General features: G+C 36.2%; 1 protein-coding gene across 4 annotated transcripts in view; it reads left to right on the forward strand.

Annotated features, from left to right (window-relative positions):
- Positions 1 to 20,645, forward strand: part of TRIM33 (tripartite motif containing 33) — a 141,743-nt gene that overhangs the window by 107,143 nt on the left and 13,955 nt on the right. For 3 of the 4 annotated variants that reach the window (XM_061183654.1, XM_061183655.1, XM_061183658.1), the window contains exons 6-12: positions 2,196 to 2,310; positions 4,372 to 4,518; positions 5,001 to 5,118; positions 6,550 to 6,824; positions 7,433 to 7,597; positions 11,326 to 11,526; positions 20,125 to 20,257. In XM_061183654.1, coding sequence (XP_061039637.1) covers positions 2,196 to 2,310; positions 4,372 to 4,518; positions 5,001 to 5,118; positions 6,550 to 6,824; positions 7,433 to 7,597; positions 11,326 to 11,526; positions 20,125 to 20,257 — 1,154 coding nt within the window. The remainder of the gene's footprint in view (positions 1 to 2,195; positions 2,311 to 4,371; positions 4,519 to 5,000; positions 5,119 to 6,549; positions 6,825 to 7,432; positions 7,598 to 11,325; positions 11,527 to 20,124; positions 20,258 to 20,645) is intronic. The other variant, XM_061183656.1, reaches the window with a different exon arrangement.

Below are 20,645 nucleotides of genomic sequence, written 5' to 3' on the forward strand. Positions count from 1 at the left end.
AATTTTAACTAGAGACTGTGTGGAAGACAGGAGAGAGTATGAACAGTGGTGGACAAATTAATTTTCCATCTGTAAAACAAGCATTAAAAACAGTACTTATCTTACTGGTATTATTATGAGAACACAGTTTCTGGCATATAGTAAACCCTCAAATTGTAGCTGTTGTTATTTTTATCAATAACACTATCAGTTTTTAAAAATCCTATTTTCGTTCATTTCTGAATAAACTAAATTTATTGATAAAGCAAGGGGGACTGGGACTTCCCTGGCTGTTCAGTGGTTAAGACTCCATGCTTCCACTGCAGGGGGCACACGTTCGATCCCTGGTCGGGGAACTAAGATCCTGCATGCCGCAAAGTGGGACTAAGTTCCATAGTGAGTAGGTTAAGAAGATTAGGACTCTTAAAGGAGTCCTTAAAGACAAACACTTGGAGCTGGCATAATTAAAACCCATATGTTCCTAGAGGTATGAATAAGGTTGATATGTATTTATTCTTCAGATTCACAAATATTGAGACTTCTAGAATATTAAAATTAATTTATGACGATTTAAAATGACACAGTAAATACTCAAAAAGTATTGAAGATGAATTAATGAATAGTACATTGTATATTATTGATACATTAGAAAATAATACATTAGACATTAGTAAGAATTTATAACTTTCATCTTAAAAAGTGATACCAAAGGAAAATAAAGGCTCCTCAGAGGCTGTAGATAATATGTAAATATATAGATATACACTAGTCATGGTTAGTTCTCGTGGATATGTCAGGATGTTTTTTATATTGCTGATATATTGTAGATGATATTGGAGAGGATAACTGTCTTCTCATAAATTACAGATGGATGTCCTTTCCAGAGAAAGGGTAGTGAGATAACTCATATGGCAATCCCATATTTTTATACGTATATTTTGTATATATGTTCCTGAATCTGTGTAGAGAAGTGAAGTTTATGTGTTACAAGATTGCGAAGGGTTGGGGAGATTATTTCATCTCCAGATAGCTTAAAAAAAAAAAAAAAGTATTAAAGTAATAAAATGTCTATACTTCTCCTGTTAGATTCTTCGATGACCTTTCTCCATTTTTTAATGTACATTCATTTTTTTTGCTGCCTTCACAATTGAACATATATTATACATGCTTAAATCCAGGGGAGTTTGACTCTGCTTTCAGCATGCTTAATGGTTTCAACCTTTGGCTGAATCGTTTTAAGGTCATGTGTTCTTACCACTAGTGATCAGCATTCTCATTTTTTAAAATGTCTTCCACTCATTTTAATAAGATAAGGACAAAATTGAGTAAAATTTTTAAATCAGTGCCTGAAGTACAAAGGAGGGAAAACTACATTTTTGACCCGGTGTATTCAAGTTATTCAAATTTGAATTTGGTAAATGAAAGGCAGTTTTAGCAGTTGAAAGTGTCAGTTATAGTTTGTACAGAAGTAGAATGTATAAAAGTTTAAGGTTACCATCTTATGATTGTTTGTTAACATTATATGTATTTATATTAGTAGAATTCTTCTCTTCCTATTTTATAAATAGCAAGGTATTGACTATTTCATATTTACAACCAAAACTTTCATAACTACATGGGAGCTTATACCTGTTTCTAAAACATCTAACAGCTGTTTTTAAAAAAGGAATGAAAATGTTTTGTTCCCTTAACCATATACAGTAGGAAATCATTTTGAGAAGAACCTATGGAAGGGGTGTATCTGAATTCACATTTGAAGTAGTTTTAGTGAAACTAAATGCGTCTAAGCTTCCTCTTGTTTCAAAAGATAATAATAGTATTGGTTGCAACATTTTTTTTTGCACATTGGTTCTGTTTAATCTTAATGCTTCTCAAGAACAATGTGCCATATTTGACACTAACCAGCAATCACTGATGTCAGTTGTTTGTGTATCACATTCATGTCATAGAAACTAAAGGAGATTACCATCTAGATTAATAAACTGTCCTTTATGAACTTAATTTAAAATTAATAAATATTTAATCCATTCTTTGTCTACATACATAACTTGTTTGGACCAAATTGAGTGGTCAGGTCTGCCAAAACATAAGTTGTACATTTGACAAAGGTTTAATTTTACTCGGTTAAGTGCCCAGTTGGATGAATTTCTGTAACAGTTGGTAATTCAGAGACATAGGATAAGTCTATAACCTAATGATGCATTTCTCTTATTCAGGATAAAAGAAGTAAATGAGACTAACAAACGAGTAGAACAGGAAATTAAAGTGGCCATTTTCACCCTTATCAATGAAATTAATAAGAAAGGAAAATCTCTGTTACAGCAGCTAGAGGTATGGTTCAAAGCCAAAATAAAACAAAAACTGCTTCTCTTGCTCTTTAGCTGTTTTTTAATGTTTATTGAAAGCTCTTTTAGATTGGTTGGGGGTGGGTATGAAAGTAAAGTCAATTAAAAACATTTTTTTGTGTGTTTTTTGTTGGAAAATAGGCCTTTTTCAAGTTAGTTACTTTGCAGCCCAATTTAACACTTTAGATGTATCAGTTAGGAGATAGTGTTGTTCTCTTAGGAGTGAAAGAATTATTACTAAAATGTGATATAAATGAAGACAAAGCTGACCTGCCACATTCCCTCTTCTCCTCCCCACAAGATAGGTCCTCAATTTAACTTTTACATATGAATGTATATTGGGAGTCTTACTGACTCATGTGTGTTCTTCACTTTATTTTTTAAATGTTCCATAGTTTTGCTAAAAACGTTGCTCATTTTGAAACTTAAACTTTAAATTTACTCATAATTTTGTTATATTAGGTCTTTGTGTTGTATATTGCGATTAATATGTGAATGTAAATTTCTAGATGAGAATCCAGTCAATTTGTGAAATCTAAATTAAGTATTCATCAAAGACTCTACTGACCATAGTTGGCTGGTTCTCAAAATTTTGTGCTTTTAAGTTGGCTTAGATGATATGGGGTTATGTTTAAAGCACCATTGAATAGTAACAATTTAAATTACATGAATATTTGATTATTTAACTTTTAATTACTATTAATCTCAAATTTTTCATAGTAGATTTTTTTTCTGTTCCATTCCTTCATAGAAAATTGATGAAATACTAGACACAGTTACATATAAATAAAATAAATGTCAACAGAGAATTATTTCTGAATTTCTGTCTTTTGAAATACATCTTGCCATTGAGACACAATTGTGAAATTAAAAGTACTCTCACACATATTGTTAAATTTTGAGGTCTCTTGCTACTGTTGTATATCCAGCCGAGTTGCAGTTAACCCTAATAGATTTTTGTTTTCAGAAGGACCTTGTAAATGGAGAGCATGAGCAAGCAATTATTTTTGATACCTTTTAATTTACAGTAAATACATTTTAATTATAGGTCTAAAGTAATGTTCTGAAACCATTTCAAGAACTTTTGAATTAAAAGATGCCTCTTAATGCTAAAATATACACAAATACCTACTGATAAATCTGCCACATATTTCTAACATGCTAATGATTTAAGCAGTAGATGTTTTCTAGTGCACTGTGTTTCTAAACTTTGTAAGATAGAGGTTTTCCTATAAGCTTTATAAAAGGAATGATTTCCAGGGAAGTTGTAAATGAAACTTCTGTCATTTGAATATTTTTATCCATTGATTTACATTATAAAATGAGTAACTTATTTCCTTAGGGAAAAAATTGTTCAGTAAACCCAGTTGAGTCAGTTTTGTAAGAAAGTGGTTAAGAACGAAGAGGCAAGTTGTTCAGTATGCTGAATGTCAAAGGACATAGGATATCACCTGTCCCTTCTGGGAATTTTTGTTCCCAGAAAGCAGTTTATTTTTCCTTTGCAGCACTTTCCTTCCACCCTCACTTACTCCCTTGTTCTTTATGAACTTTTGTCATATAAGAAGCTTCCCTAGCTCTACTCTTAGAGCTCTGGAATTCATCTTTCTCCTTTTGTCTTAAATGTTGAAAATAAGAGATTTTAACTCCAGCCTCATGCCATGCACCACAGAATTTTCTTTGGCCTGAGAAGTGTGTTAAGATCGTATAAAATTATTTCTAAAGGTCAGCTCATATGTCATAGGCTCTATATATTAGATTAGCCTAATAGACACTATTTTTAACAAAGGCTCTTCATCTTCTGAAGGAAAGGGGAGATATCACTAACATTAATTTCTGTATGTGGAATGTCTACTTTGGACTATAGAACTAACTTTTGGTCCCACTTTTGTTAGTGACTTTTTCCTTGATCATAGACTCATTAAATAATGAGCTTATTAAGTTATCCCATTTTTAAAAAGAAATACAGGTATTGTGTTCACTTGTAGTAGAAATTATGAGTTGATTTTTTTATACAGAATTCTTCGGTGAACCTCTTGTTCTGTTTCAGAATGTTACAAAAGAAAGACAGATGAAGTTACTACAGCAACAGAACGACATCACAGGCCTTTCCCGGCAGGTGAAGCATGTTATGAACTTTACAAACTGGGCAATTGCTAGTGGTAGCAGCACGGCACTACTGTACAGCAAGCGACTGGTGAGACACATAGTATCTTATTTTTCTTTAAATTGACTTTATTAAGATATTATTTACATTCAGTGAACTGCACCTGTTTAAAGTATAGATTTTGAATTTTAGTAAAAGTTATCACCATCACATCAAAATACAGAAAATTTCCGTCACCCACAAAAGTTTTCTTATTTTTCTCTATCCCTGGCCTTGGGCAACCATTAGTCTGATTTCTCTCATTTTCTAGAATTTCATATAAATGGAATCATACAGTAAGTCTTGAGTCAATCGTAGGTTTTGGAGATACCTAGTAGTATGATATAGTTTATCACCAGAAATGGCAGAAGTTCAAGCATGTGCCTTCGATTGCTAATATCGTTTTTTAAGCACTGATACTATCTCATCTGAGATGGACACTGTGGGGCTACATGAGCTTTCATGTCTTTATCTTGTATGTTTTCTCAAGTGATACTTAATTTTAAGACTAATGTGAATTTTTTCCCTTTTAGATTACTTTTCAATTGCGCCATATTTTGAAAGCACGGTGTGATCCTGTCCCTGCTGCTAATGGAGCAATACGTTTCCATTGTGATCCCACCTTCTGGGCAAAGAACGTAGTCAATTTAGGTGAGAAATAATTCGTTTTATGGCTATAACTTGGAACACTGAATTAGGAGGAGAAAGCATCTACAACAAATTTTAGATACTTAAAGTTTTTAAACTTCATTCTAACATGTAAACTTTTTGGAAAATATGTTCTTCATTGGAAACTTACTTCAGCTATGTTCATTACATCTTTAAGAATGTTGAGGGTCTCCTCTGTATAGTTTTTAAAATTATGTATCATTTCTAACTTTTTCCCCACATCTTTTAAAATTGATATTGACTGTTACATATCAGAAATTTACCAAATGGGTCTTTAGTCTTTGGAAGAATTTCTTACATGCTTAGTAGCTTATGTATTAATTGTACAAAATTGCCCACTTGAGGAGGACTTCCATCCAGTATGCTGATGTGTCCGAATGCCATGTGCTGAGGAATGTTTGAAAGATAAGAGCAGCTCATTTCACATGGAAGACAAATGGTCTTTGCATTTGTTACTCCACAGTGTGGACCTAAGGGCCTTAGGTGAAAGTTACAGATAGGCATACAAAACCAGCTCAATTTAAAGTAAAACAAAACTCCCCAAAACTAACCAGCAATTAGAGCTGTCTACAGATTGATTAAACTCATTTTCAGAATACTCAAGTCCTCACCGTTGGAAGCTGTAAAAGCAGAGGTGGGTGGCCTTTTGTAAAAAAATGTAATCTTTGTGTATATTCGTTTGGCTATACCTTTAGTTCAGGCATCGGCAAACTATTTTTGTGTGACGTGGCACCTAAGTTTGGTTTTTACGTTTTAAAGGGTTGTAAAAGCAAACAAGTAAAAAACAAAGAGTATACGACAGATTTTATGTGGCCTGCAAAGCCTAAAGTATCTGGCTTATTACAGGAAAAAGGTTTGCGAACTCTACCTTAGCTCAAACCTTACTAAAATTTGCCTTCTATCTCTAGAAAGTACCTGGCTCTGTAAAAAGGAAGGAGAATTTGTCATCTCCAAGGGAATAAGTAGTTTAAAACATTCAACATTTCCACAGAAGACAGTTTTGTAGCAATGTAATACTCTGCCCTGCACATTTTGACCATCCAAAGGCAGGTGGAATCAGTATTAGCAATCTTGAGTATCCTTGAATCTTCTCAGGGGAGAGATGATTTAGACTGCCTAGATGGGCCTCCTCTAATACTGTCTCTTTCAGCTCTTTAATTTTCTGTACATCTGTGTCAAAAATAAGGGCAGATAATATATTATTCTGAGTAATCAAAAGTCAATTAATTGGCTTTGGACTATATTAGGTTTCTGATCTTCATCATCTTTAAACCTAGCTCCCATCCCTGCTGTGCTGTTGGAAAATTTGAGTGGTGATAGTTGTCAGAGGAAAGAGGAAAATATAATGATTAACCCACAAAGTAGATGTTAGTTGATTACATGCAAATTATTCTCATTTTTTAAATCCTTCAGGTAATCTAGTAATAGAGAGTAAACCAGCTCCTGGTTATACTCCTAATGTTGTAGTTGGGCAAGTTCCGCCAGGGACAAACCACATTAGTAAAACCCCTGGACAGATTAACTTAGCACAGCTTCGACTCCAGCACATGCAACAACAAGTGTATGCACAGAAACATCAGCAGTTGCAACAGATGAGGATGCAGCAGCCACCTGCACCTGTACCAACAACAACAGCAACAACACAGCAGCACCCTAGACAAGCAGCCCCTCAGATGTTACAACAACAGGCGAGTATTATTATATCACTGCACTATTGATATAAATTATGAAGACCTCGAGACTACACTCTGTCCTATATAGATGAGTTACACATTTCAAAGTTACTGATGGGGACAGAGCTCAAAGGTCAGTTTAAACATTTGCCCTTGGGTATGGCAGGGATGTGGGGGAGGTGTGAGGAAGGACAAGAAGTAAATACTTACAATGGGAAACAAAATTAACTCACTAGTACTGTGGAGGTATACACGTTTTTATCCCTCTATACCAGATCTTTTTTGTTTAAACGTGGTTTTGGGCCAAAGAGCCATGTTGTTTCCTCCTGAGATCTGACACGTTCTTTAGGCTTTTGTTCAAATCATTGCCATCCCTGTATCTTTCCTGCTCTCTCCCATCCAAATCAAAACTATTAATCCAGGGTTGATTAAGTTAATGCTGATAGGCTTTAAAACACACATATACTGAGAGAAGGAGATTGGGGCAAGAGATGAGGAAAATGACTTACACTTTTTACTTTATGCCCTTCTATCCTGACAAAATTATTCTTATCATAACGTTTTATAATTGAAAGATAAATTTATAAATATTATTACATAAATGCAATTTCTGCCTTTTGCAGCCTCCAAGATTGATCAGTGTGCAAGCAATGCAAAGAGGCAACATGAACTGTGGAGCTTTCCAAGCCCATCAGATGAGATTGGCTCAGAATGCTGCCCGAATACCAGGGATACCCAGGCACAGTGGCCCTCAGTATTCCATGATGCAGCCACACCTCCAAAGACAAGTATGCCTAGAGTTCCATTTGTAAGAATCATATAATTTTAAAACTAAAAGACAACAGTTTTCTTAATCAGTTGTGGGGTGGCGGGAGGGGTGGTCATTGATACGTTTGAGAATTTGATTAATGCTATGTATCTTCTTGTCCCAGAAAAATACACATAAAATTTTTATTAAATTTTTTTTTCACATCTTTATTGGATAATTGCTTTACAATGTTGTGTTAGTTTCTGCTGTACAACACAGTGAATCAGCTATATGTATACATATATCTCCATATCCCGTCCTCTTGAGCCTCCCTCCCACCCTTCCTATCCCACCCTTCTAGGTCGTCACAAAGCACTGAGCAGATCTCCCTGTGCTATGCAGCAGCTTCCCACTAGCCATCCATTTTGCATTTGGTAGTGTATATATGTCAGTGCTACTCTCTCACTTCATCCCAGCTTCCCCCCCCCAACCCTGCCGTGTCCTCAAGTCCATTCTCTACATCTGCATCTTTATTCCTGCCCTGCCACTAGGTTCGTCAATACCGTTTTTTTAGATTCCATATGTATGCGTTAGCGTATGCTATTTGTTTTTCTCTTTCTGACTTACTTCACTCTGTACAGCAGACTCATACAGACTTCATCCACCTCACTACAAATAACTCAATTTCGTTCCTTTTTATGGCTGAGAAATATTCCATTGTATGTGTGTGCCACATCTTCTTTATCTATTCATCTGTCGATGGACATTTAGGTTGCTTCCATGTCCTGGCTATTGTAAATAGTGCTGCAGTGAACATTGTGGTACATGACTCTTTTTGAATTATGGTTTTCTCAGGGTACATGCCCAGTAGTTGGATTGCTGGGTCATACGGTAGTTCTATTTTTAGTTTTTTAAGGAACCTCCCTACTCTTCTCCATAGTGGCTGTATCTGTTTACATTCCCACCAACAGTACAGCAGGGTTCCCTTTTCTCCACACCCTCTCCAGCATTTATTGTTTGTAGATTTTTTGATGATGGCCATTCTGACTGGTGTGAGGTGATACCTCATTGTGGTTTTGATTTGCATTTCTCTAATGATTAGTGATGTTGAGCATCTTTTCATGTGTTTGTTGGCAATCCGTATGTCTTCTTAGGAGAAATGTCTAAATTTTTATTAAACTTTAACAGTTTCTTTGATGTCATTAAACCCATTGTATACTTTGGGTTGAGAATCTCTGATCTAGTCCAACCAATTCATTTTACAGAAGTGAAAAACAGAGGAGCTTGTTATGTACCCACAATCATAAGAGACAATGAATGGTAGAATTAAGATTAAAACTTTAATTTCCTAAAATTGTTCCTCTGCTCTTTTAATGTGACATTTTGACTTTTTTTTTTTCTCTTCACTCAGTATTGTTCCTTTTAGGATAGATACACCTACTCCTAAAAATAAGTGTGTTTAGAGGCATGTTTTCTAATCTTTGCTTGAATAGTAGATTATATTTGTATAGGAGGTATGAGTATAAAAATGAGGCTACTTTTGCATAGGATTTCTAGTTATATAAAAAATAAAGGTCATTTTATAATTGTCAGAGTGATGTTTCTCAAAGCATGATTTAAAGACCATCAGAATGACTGGGGCACCATGTCTGAAACAGATTCTGAACCATACCCACTGAATCAAAATTTCCAGGAGGGGAGTACTCATAAATATGTGAACTTTTACTGACTCAGATCGATCTGCATACTGAAGTCCTAGGTCAGCGATCCTTCAACTTTTTGGCCCAATTACCTCCAGAAAGACTTTTGAAAAATACACACTCCCTCACATTTGAAGGTTGACATTTAAAACTTCCATTACAAGTTTAAGTTTAAATAGTTGCAAAGGACATACTGTTTAGCATATTGTAAATATTGACATTATAAAGTAAAACCCTTACATTTTTCTTGTAAGTGGATCCACTGGAGTCCCAAATACAGAGGCAAGTTCTTTTTTGAAAGTCAAAATTATATACTCCCTTTTCCCCATGGACTTGAATTTCTGTTCTACTTTTACAGAATTTTATCTTAATATATTTAAGATATAGATTTAAGATATTCACAAATTTGATAGACTTGTGAATCAGTTTGTTGTAATTTTCTGCTGGAAAGATGTCTGTTGCAATTTGAAAATTCTTAAATTTCCAGTTTATAATGCAGTTATTAAGCTTTAAAACTTTTTCTTTAGACCAAATTTTCATTACAGTTACTCCTATACAGTTGTTTAAACAATATATTTACATGGTTTAAGATTATTAGGAAACAAAAATAAAATTCTTTTAGATATACATTTCTTTATTAGATACATGGAGCCTTTCCCCTTCCTTCATTTATGCACGTTTGTATGTCTGTTACCTTGTAACAGTATAGAGTAAGTCAGAATTCAACGCCGATTTTTATTACTAGTTTTTTTGTTGTTGTTGTTTTCATGTGATGCTCAGGAAACTTGTTCACAAAAATATGTATCTGGGAATTCAAAATGAGTTTTAAAATCTTTTTTTATCAGTTGACAGCTTCTTCAGGTCTTTCTTTGTTTTTGTTGCTCACCAAGTATCAGAACCCACTCAAAGATTACGCAGGTTTCAGAGTCAGGCACTTTGTCAGCAACTTGACACCTTTATTTTCAACTGTACCTTTGTCTGTCTCTTCAGGAGATTTTTTGTTTGTTTTGTTTTTCACCCTGGGGCAATATGCTAGATAAGATTGGGAATGAGTTAGAGATATGCTGTTTTGTATTTTGTTTTTGGAGGAGAAGGGCAGTTGTGAAAGAAGTAGTTGGAAAAAAGAACTCACAGACCATGGCACACTCATAGGTAAATTGGGTTTTCTTCAGGAAAAAAGTATATATGAAGGTCGACTATCTAGACTTTAATTTCCTTAAAAGTATTCACATACCCATGTACCCCTTAGTGTACTTGGAAAGCCTTCAAGTATTACCACGGGGCAGGTACACCCTTTGGAAAGGTGCAGAAGCTACATAATCGGATTAACCAACCATCTCAGAACATTGTCCTTAGACTTTTGGGCCCCTACAAAAATCACTGAATGTTAGAATTTTAAGTTTTTAAATACTTCAGATGATTTATATGTGTATAGTAATTTATTTCCCAAAGATTTTAATCTGTGTACTATCTTAAATGATCCTCATAACACTCCTCATAAAGACAGGTATCCATTTTCATTCATCATTATCCACATTTCTAAATTACCAAGATTGTGATTTGGCCTAAACTCACATAGTATTAAGAGTCAGGAATTGATACCACGTTTCCATTTGTAAATTCGTTGTCCTTTCTACCATATCAGTTACATAATACACAATTATACAATTAATTATTTTTATTTTAAAAAGGCAGAAGTGTCAAAGTAAAATATAGGCAGAAGAATGGCTTTCCTGGTCTGATGTTTGAAAACTTTAGGGGCTTCCAGATCATCTATTTATATATATCTTTGTTATGAAGTAAAATCATATCACCAGTCTGACAGGGTACAATTATTGGCAAGTCTATTTTTTTTCTAAATACTACACAAAAATGAATAGAAAAATGATAAGTTTGAATTTTATTTTTCCTGCATAAGTTTGAGAGGGCCTACCTCTTTGTCTCTCAGCCACAGGTATCAAACTCTGAACCTGTGTATCCTTCCTAAACTGAAACTTGTTGTCAAGGTATTGTTCATATTTGGATATCCTGGCAGATCAAGTAATGATATCATCTTTTTTCCTAACAGCACTCAAACCCAGGGCATGCTGGACCCTTTCCTGTTGTGTCGGTGCACAACAACCCAGTCAATCCAACCAGCCCTACTACAGCTACTATGGCAAATGCAAATCGAGGTCCCACCAGCCCATCTGTTACAGCAATAGAACTAATTCCCTCAGTTACCAATCCAGAAAACCTTCCATCTCTGCCAGATATTCCACCCATACAGGTTTGTATTTAAGTTGAGTGAGAGATTTAAAACCTTGTGTTAATTAGGGACTTAGAGTATATATTTCTGGTTGTTTTTGTTTTTTTTAATTCAGGAGCAATATTTTTTTTGAAATTTCCAAAAAGTAGAGTATAAATAATTTGAATTTTAAAAAGTTATGTGTACTAAAACTAGCACTCCTCAGTATTTTAAAGCTACAGAGTGTCAGCTTTGCTGATCTTTCTGTCATCTGCTAGCAGGCAAACTTTGTGTTAAATGAAACACTTCTGATGTAGGTTTAGATCCAGAGAGGAGACCCAGTACCAAAATACAGTTAAATTTTTGTCAGTCTTCTGTTAGGTGCAAAAGGGATAGTCAACCCCGGGTGCAAACAGGTTGGACTGAGAAAGGAAGAAGTTGGAAGGTCTAGATATTAGGCATGTGGCGGAGCGGGGGGGTGTATACTGAGAGAGGAAGTAATAATGAGGAGTAGAAGATGGAATGGGAAAGGCCTCTGAGCTGTCTTGTCCCTTTCACCTGTAGCGTTTTCCTGAAGAAAAATATCATTCAGTGCCTTCGGAAATTTCATAAATTCATTTGAATTAGAAGCATTTTATTTTTAAATGTAAATATAAAACTTGAAGGTTGTACTGGGTCATTTCAAGCATTGTATGAGTTATTCAGAGTCAGGGGTCACCATGGGAGCAAGGAGCAGTGAAATTACTAAGACACTAGGACCCATGACTCTCTACTCTTCGTTGCGGTGCGGAGGCTTCTCACTGCAGTGGCCTCTCGTTGCGGAGCACAGGCTCTAGGTTCGCGGGCTTCAGTAGTTGGCGGCGTGCGTGGGCTTCAGTAGTTGTGGCGCACGGGCTTACTTGCTCTGTGGTATGTGGGATCTTCCCGGACCAGGGATCGAACACGTGTCCCCTGCATTGGCAGGCAGATTCTTAACCACTGTGCCACCAGGGAAGTCCCTGTAGTGGTGTTGAGAGTACTGGACTACTGTATAGAATGGAAAATTTTGGAATATATCAATAAAAAGTAAAATTTATAAGTTGTAAGCTTATAATTTATAAACTTTCAGTTTAATGCTTGAAATCATCTCATATGATATATAATATCCCTATTTCATGGAAGAGAGTAAGAGTGGTTAGTGACTTTCTCAGTGTCACCCAGTAAATGGGTAAGTTGGAATTCAAAGCCCAGCTCCTGATTACTGAACTGAGAAAGTCCAGTTCTCTCCCCACTTCTGTCCATAGAGATAGGAAGGAGGTGGTTTGAGATCGTAGGCCTGGAAAGGTAGAGTATTAAGGGCTTTTGGGCAACCAGAGAGAGGTAGGTACAGTATTAAAGGAGTCGTTTAAGTTTTACTAAGCACTCCATGCTAAAGTGCCTGGGCATTGAAGATAAAAAGAAACAAGACTTTGTTCCAATTCTTAAGAAACTTTCAAAGGGAAAAGAAAGGTTGCTTATGTCAAACTTAACATAATCTGCTAGGGCCACTCTCACAGAGAGCAGGTAGAGGAAGGATAGATGCTCCACATCTTTGAAAAGCTGGGCGTCATAAGGGAAATGGGTCCTTATTAGATTTTCCTTGTCATCTTTCCCAGAAGAACTTTGAAATCAAGACAAGAAGCTCCAGAATATATCCCCTCCCATCTTTAGTTTTTTAAGGTGGGGTAGAAGGAGCAGAATCCATACCTTCTCTTATGAACCTCCTCTTCCTTGCAGACATAATGCCTAACCTTATTTTTATTTACTGATTTATTAAAGTATTGACTGCTTTAAAAAACTGAGATATAGTTCACATACCATAAAATCCAACTTTAAAAAATGTACTTACAATTCAGTCAGTGGTTCTTAGTATATTCACAAGATTGTGCAACTATCACCACTGTCTAATTCCAGAACGTTTTCGTCACCCCGAAAGAAACTACCCATTTGCAGTCCACTCTCCATTTCCCTCTTTCCCAGCCCTTGGAAATCACAAATTTACTTTGTTTTTATGGATTTGCCTATTCTGGACATTTTGTATGAATGGAATGATGCAATATGTGGCCTTTTGTGTCTGGCTTCTTTCTCTTAGCATAATGTTTATCAGGTCCAAACACGTTGAAGCATGTATCAGTACTTAATTCCTTCTTACGGCTGAATATTCCATTCTGTGAATATACCACATTTGTTCATCCATCCATCAGTTAATGGATATTTGGGTTTCCACTTCTTGGCTATTAGGAATAATGCTGCTATGAACTTTTGTGTGTAAGTTTTTGTGAACTTGTAGGTTACCAGTTCTCTATGTAAATTTCTAGGAGTGGAATTTCAGGGTCATATTGTATGTTTAAGTTTTTGAGGAACTGCCAAACTCTTTTCCACAGTGGGTGCACCATGTTACATTCCCACCAACAGTGTCAGTGTATGAAGATTTCAATTTTTCCACATCCTTGCCAACGCTCATTATTGTTACCTGCTTTAAGAGCAGTTAGAGGTGGGTACCACAAAAGTACAACCACAGTAAGAAGTAGTTAACCATATTAATCAAAAACAGAAAAGGAAGCAAACCTATCATCTCTTGAAGAATCATCTACTTTTTCTCCTATCCTGTAGTTTCCGTGGTATAGTGAAAAGAAAATCCTGGGGGAGGTTACACAGGAAGCAGACAAAGTAGCATTAACTATGCAATGCAGACAGGAAATAAATACAAAACAATTTCAGGTATTTGTTGATATATCTTAATACTGATCATTACAGCTATCCAGTATAGAGTAGAAGTTGATTTAAATAGAATTCTCTCAACTTGAATTATTTTTTATTTCACTCTACTGTCCATCTCCAGTGGAGTTATAATATGTGGTAGTAATTTTGACCTTGAGGGGATACATGATGAACCTGAATACTTTTTGAATAGCTAAATGAATATTAGAATCTGTTCAGATTAGATTATAATTAATAGATGTCATATTCTAATGATATATTAAATTCTTTGTAAACAATTTTCCATATTTGGAAAATATGTACCTAATTTATCTGGATACTATACTGAATAATACGAAGTCTTGGGAAAACCATGTGTGTCTTTCAGATATTCACATGTAAATTTAAATGTTATAGAATACCCATTTCTGTATTGTGTTCCAAGTACTGGCTGTCTTCCATCTTTACCAATATGATAGGTAAAAATGATGTTTGGTTATTTCATTTATATTTCTTTTATTCATGTGGTTTGTTATCTTTTCTCAGGTTCATTGATTATTTGAATTTTTTTTGTGGATTGTCTTTTTCCTTTGAATTCATAGAAATTATTTATATAACACTTACCTATTCCATGCAGTTATTTAAGGATGCTTAAAAAACATTGGTTTAATGAATACGTGAATTAATATTTTTCCCGTTAGACTTCTAACTTTATTTATAGTGACTCTTCATCCATGTCTGGTGAAATATCGAGGTAGATACTTCAGCTAGCATTTCCATGTTGGTGCTGTAGTGGCATCAGGGAAGCCCTTTTATGTACTTGGCGGTTTGCCTCTTCCTAATCTTTCCACTCTTCTAGCCTTAAGGTTGTCTCTCTGGCCAGAGATATAAATCGCAGGTGGGAGAGTATAAAAGGAGTGGGAGTGGGAGTAGAAGTAGGTAACTTGCGACTTTCATGTCTGTTTTGAATCATCCTCTCCTCCTTTATGTTTAGGTGAGATGTAGCGCAACTTTTATCTGTGGCCCATGTTAGGAACTGCCCCTCTTCACAAATCCTCTAGTTAACTCTAGTTGCAGCTAGGGATTTTCCTGTAGTTACAGCTTACAAGTGAATCCTTGGCCAATAGCTCTGACCACTGAGCAGGCGCAACTCCTAATATCTCTTAATTGTCCCTCTAGCTAGCCCACAGCAACTCTCACCTTTAGCCTTTTATGTCTTTGAGATGAGGTTTTTAAAGGGCTTTTCTGAGAAAGGCCTATTTACCTTTTTTAAAACTGAAGTATAATTGACATGTAACATATATTAGTTTCAGTTGTACAACATAGTAATTTGATATTTGTATACATTGCAAAATGATTATCACAATAATTCTAGTTAACATCAGTCACCATACATAGTGTAAAAATTTTGTGTGAGATGAGGACTTTGAAGATTTTCTCTTTTAACAACTTTCAGATATACAGTAGAGTATTAATTATAGTCATCATGCTGTACATTACCTCCCCATGATTTATTTTATAACTAGAAGTTTGTACCTTTCGATCCCTTTCACCCATTTCACCCACCTACCAACTCTGACAACCACAGATCTATCTCTGTATTTACGAGCTTGATTCTATGTTTGTTTGTTTGTTTTTAAATTCCACATATAACTGAGATCATATGGTATTTGTCTTTCTCTGTCTGACTTATCTCACTTAGCTTAATGCCTTCAGGTCCATCCATATTGTCACAAGTGACAAGATTTCCTTTTTTTTTAATGGCTAATATTCCATTGTGTATATAGATATAGCACATCTTCTTTATTCATTCATCTGTAGCTTTATCTGTTCATCTGTTGATGGACACTTAGGTTGCTTCCATAACTTTGTTATTATAAATAATGTTGCAGTGAACATGGGGGTGCATATATGTTTCAAATTTGTGTTTGGGGAACTTCCCTGGCGGTCCAGTGGTTAAGACTCTGTACTTCCACTGCAGGGGGCGTGGGTTCGATCTTTGGTCTGGGAACTAAGATCCTGCATGCCGTGCAGTGCAGCCAAAAACATAAATAAAATTTTTTTTAAATTAGTGTTTTGTTTGTTTTTTTCCTTCATATAAATACCCAGGAGTGGAATTGCTGGATCATATGATAGTTCTATTTTTAATTTTTTAAGAAATTTCTGTACTGTTTTCCATAGTGGATGTACAAATTTACATTACCACTATAGTGCACAAGGTTCCCTTTTCTCTACATCCTTACCAACACTTGTTATCTCTTGTCTTTTTAATAGCCATTCTAACTGGCGTCAGGTGATAGCTCGTTGTGGTTTTGATTTGCATTTCCCTGATGATTAGTGATGTTGTGCACCTTTGCATGTACCTGTTGGTCATCTCTATGTCTTCTTTGGAAAAATGTCTATTCAGATTCTCTGCCCAATTTTTTTTTTTTTTTTTGGCTGCGTTGGGTCTTAGTTGTGGCACACGGGATCTTTCGTTGTGGCGCAGGTTCTTCGTTGTGGCATGCGGGTTTTCTCTCTCTAGTTGTGACATGCAGGCTCCAGGGCACGTGGGCTCTGTACTTGTGATGCGCAGCGTCCAGAGTGCAAGGGCTCTGTAGTTCGCGGCATGCCCACTCTCTCGTTGAGGTGCATGAGCTCAGTGATTGTGTCGCGTGGGCTTAGTTGCTCCATGGCATGTGGGATCTTAGTTCCCCGACCAGGGATCGAACCTGCGTCCCCTGTAGTGGAAGGCAGATTCTTTACCACTGGACCACCAGGGAAGTCCCTCTGCCCAATTTTTAATTGGATTGTTTGGGGGGTTTTTTGTTTTCATTTTTGTTTTTTTTTTTTTTGGCTGTGCCTTGCGGCATGCAGGATCTTAGTTCCCCAGCCAGGGGTCAAATCCACACCTTCTGCAGTGGAAGCACGGAGTCTTAACCACTGGACTCCAGGGAAGTCCCTGGATTGTTTGATTTTTTGCTATTGAGTTGTATGAGTTCTTTATGTATTTTGGATATTAACCCTTTATCAGGTATATGATTTGTAAATATTTTCTCTCATTCAGTAAGTTTCCTTTTCATTTTGTTGATGGTTTCCTTTGCTGTGCAGAAGCTCTTTAGTTTGATGTAGTCCCACTTGTTTATTTTGCTTTTGGAATCAGATCCAAAAGGTGATTGCCAAGATCAACGTCCAGGAGCTTACTGCCTATGTTTTCTTCTAGAAGTTTTATGGTTTCAGGTCTTACATTTCAGTTCTTTAATCCATTTTGAGTTGATTTCTGTGTATGGTGTAAGATAGCAGTCTGATTCCATTCTTTTGCATGTGGCTGTCCAGTTTTCCAACTGTCCAACATTGTTTATTGAAGAGACTGTCCTTTCCCCTTTGTATATTCTTGGCTCCTTTGCCTTAAATTAACCATATAGGTGTGGGTTTATTTCTGGCCTCTTTATTTTGTTCCATTGATCTGTATGTCTGGTTTTATGCCAACACCATACTGTTTTGATTACTGTAGCTGTGTAATATAGTTTGAAATCCTGGCCTGTGATGCCTCCAGCTTTCTTCTTTCTCAAGATTTCTTTGGCTATTTGGTTTTTTTTGTGGTTCCATAGAAATTGTAGGATTGTTCTATTTCTGTGAAAAATGCCGTTGGAATTTTGATAGGGATTGCATTGAATTTGTAGATTGCTTTGGGTATTATGGACATTTTAACAATATTAATTCTTCTAATCCATGAGCCCAGAGTATCTTTACATTTATTTGTGTCTTCTTCAGTTTCTTTTATCAGTGTTTCACAGTTTTCAGTGTAGATATCTTTGACCTCCTTGGTTAGATTTATTTCTGGGTAGTTTATGCTTTTTCATGTGATTTTAAATGGGATTGTTTTCTTTTTTTCTTTCTCTTTTTCTGTGTGTGTGTGTATGATGCACTTTATTTATTTGGCCACACCACGTGGCTTGCAGAATCTCATTTCCCTGACCAGAGGTTGAACCTGGGCCTGGTAGTGAAAGCCTGGCATCCTAACCACTAGGTCACCAGGGAACTCTCCTGGGATTGTTTTCTTAATTTCTCTTTCTGATAGTTCATTATTAGTGTATAGAAATGCAGCAGATTTTCATATATTGATTTTGTGTCTTGCAACTTTACTGAATTCACTTATTCTTACAGTTTTTTGGTGGAGTCTTTAGGATTTTCTATATATAATATCATGTCATCTGCAAATAGTGACAGTTTGATTTCTTTCTTTCCAATTTGGATGCCTTTTATTTCTTTTTCTTGTCTAATTCTCTGGCTAGGACTTCTAATACTATGTTGAATAAAAGTGGTGAGAGTGGGCATCCTTGTCTTGTTCCTGATCTTACAGGAGAAGCTTTCACTTCTTCAGCTTTTCACTGTTAGGTGTGATGTTAGCTGTGGGCTTATCATAAATGGTCCTTATTATATTGAGGTACATTCCCTCTGTACCCACTTTGTTGATAGGGTCAACTTATATTTATGATGAAAACTATTTACTTTAGGAGAGTCTTCCCTTGCCTGTAATGTGTTTTGAGCTGCTTTATTCTGATCATTTTCATATCAATCCAATCCTACCTTGGTTTGTATCTATAGTTTTCTTCAAAGTTTCTACTTTGATGCCATTCTTTCCTGTTTTATAGCCTTGAAAATCAGTGTGATTTTGAGAGGAGAGTGAGAAGTAAATGTACATGTTCAGTTTTCTGTTTTTGTTTTTGTTTTTTTTTAATATTTATTTATTTATTTAATTTTTGGCTGCATTGGGTCTTAGTTGGGGCATGTGGGATCTTCCGTTGTGGTTCGCGGGCTTCTCTCTAGTTGTGACGCTTGGGCTCCAGAGTGCACTGGCTCAGTAGTTGCGGCACGCAGGCTCTCTAGTTGTGGCACGCGGGCTCCAGAGCTCATGGGCTCTGTAGTTGCGGTGCGCAGGCTTAGTTGCCACACGCCATGTGGGATCTTAGTTCCCCAACCAGGTATCGAACTGGTGTCCTCTGTATTGCAAGACGGATTCTTAACCACTGGACCACTCGGGAAGTCCCCCAGTTTTCTGTTTTGAATGAGAAGTAGATTTGCCTACAAAGTAATCTTGCCTCTAGTAGAAGATTAAAAGAGGCAGGTGTGGGTAAAAGTAGATCAGTAAGCAAGAAGATTAGCAGTCACTTAAGTAAGAATAGTTTAACTATCTCTGATATGGAATAGTGTAAAATTTTTCTTAAGGTAATTTTCATAATTAAGTAGTGTTTGTTACTATTTCTTACATAAATATTTTCTCATTTCATCATCACAGTTCTTCATTGTGGGTGGAATGTTTAAAAATAGGGGACTGATATTCAAATTGGGAACCAGCTCACAGTCACAGTGCGAGCTCCTCTGGCTTTAACCTTCTGCATATAAAGTGCGAAAAGGACTCAGTTTTCCTGTTGACTGCCGGCTTTTTTGTGTGTAATAAGGGAACTTATATCCCAGGGTAAAGGCTTTCTGTTGAGTATACAGACATTTCAAAGCTTTTAAATTAGGTACTGACATGATTCGATACCTGTTTAGTTGAATGATTCTGGCAGGACCATGGATATTGATACTAGGGGCAGGATGCTGAAAACAGGATCCTGCGTCAACCTTGAAAAAAGGCAAAAATGTAAGAGTGTGTCAGAGGTATTTTCATAGTAAAACACAAAGGATTTAGTGGGTTATTGGGTTTTGTCTTGAGCTCACAATCATTTATTGAAGCATATTAATTATAGCTGTATTCACATAAACTATATACTATTTGGGTCCTCGAGGGAGCATAAGGAAGCAACAATTAAGCCAAGTTTGATATAAGGTAATCTGTTTATTAGTAAACTGTGAGCATAAATGATTATACTAATGAAATTTATAACTTCTCCTCTGCTTTAATCAAAGCAAATTTATCTTTTTGTTCTTTTTCTTTAGTTGGAAGATGCTGGTTCAAGTAGTTTAGATAATCTACTAAGTAGATACATCTCAGGCAGTCACCTACCCCCACAGCCCACAAGCACCATGAATCCCTCCCCAGGACCCTCTGCCCTATCACCAGGATCATCAGGTAAAGTCAACTTGAGGTACTGTCTCATTTCTTCAACACCTTAAAAAAGTATCTCTCAGTATATGTATTAGGGTTCTCCAGAGAAATGGCACCAATAGGAGAGGGGTGTGTGTGGAGAGAGAGAGAGGAGACAGAGGTTAAGGAATTAATTGGTCCACTTGATTGTTAGGGCTGGCAAGTCTGAAACCTGCAGGGCAGTTAGCAGAGTGGAGACACAGGGAAGAATTGATGCTAGTCTTGAATCGAGGCAAAATTCCTTCTTGCTCTGGGGACCTCAGTCTTTTCTCTTAAGGTCTTCAACTAATTAGAGGCCAATCCTCATTATGTTTTACTTAGAGTCTACTGATTTAAATGTCAGTGACATCTAAAAAATACCATTGCAGCAGCA

Source organism: Eubalaena glacialis, chromosome 3 (assembly GCF_028564815.1).
Source record: "Eubalaena glacialis isolate mEubGla1 chromosome 3, mEubGla1.1.hap2.+ XY, whole genome shotgun sequence".
NCBI lineage: Eukaryota > Metazoa > Chordata > Mammalia > Artiodactyla > Balaenidae > Eubalaena > Eubalaena glacialis.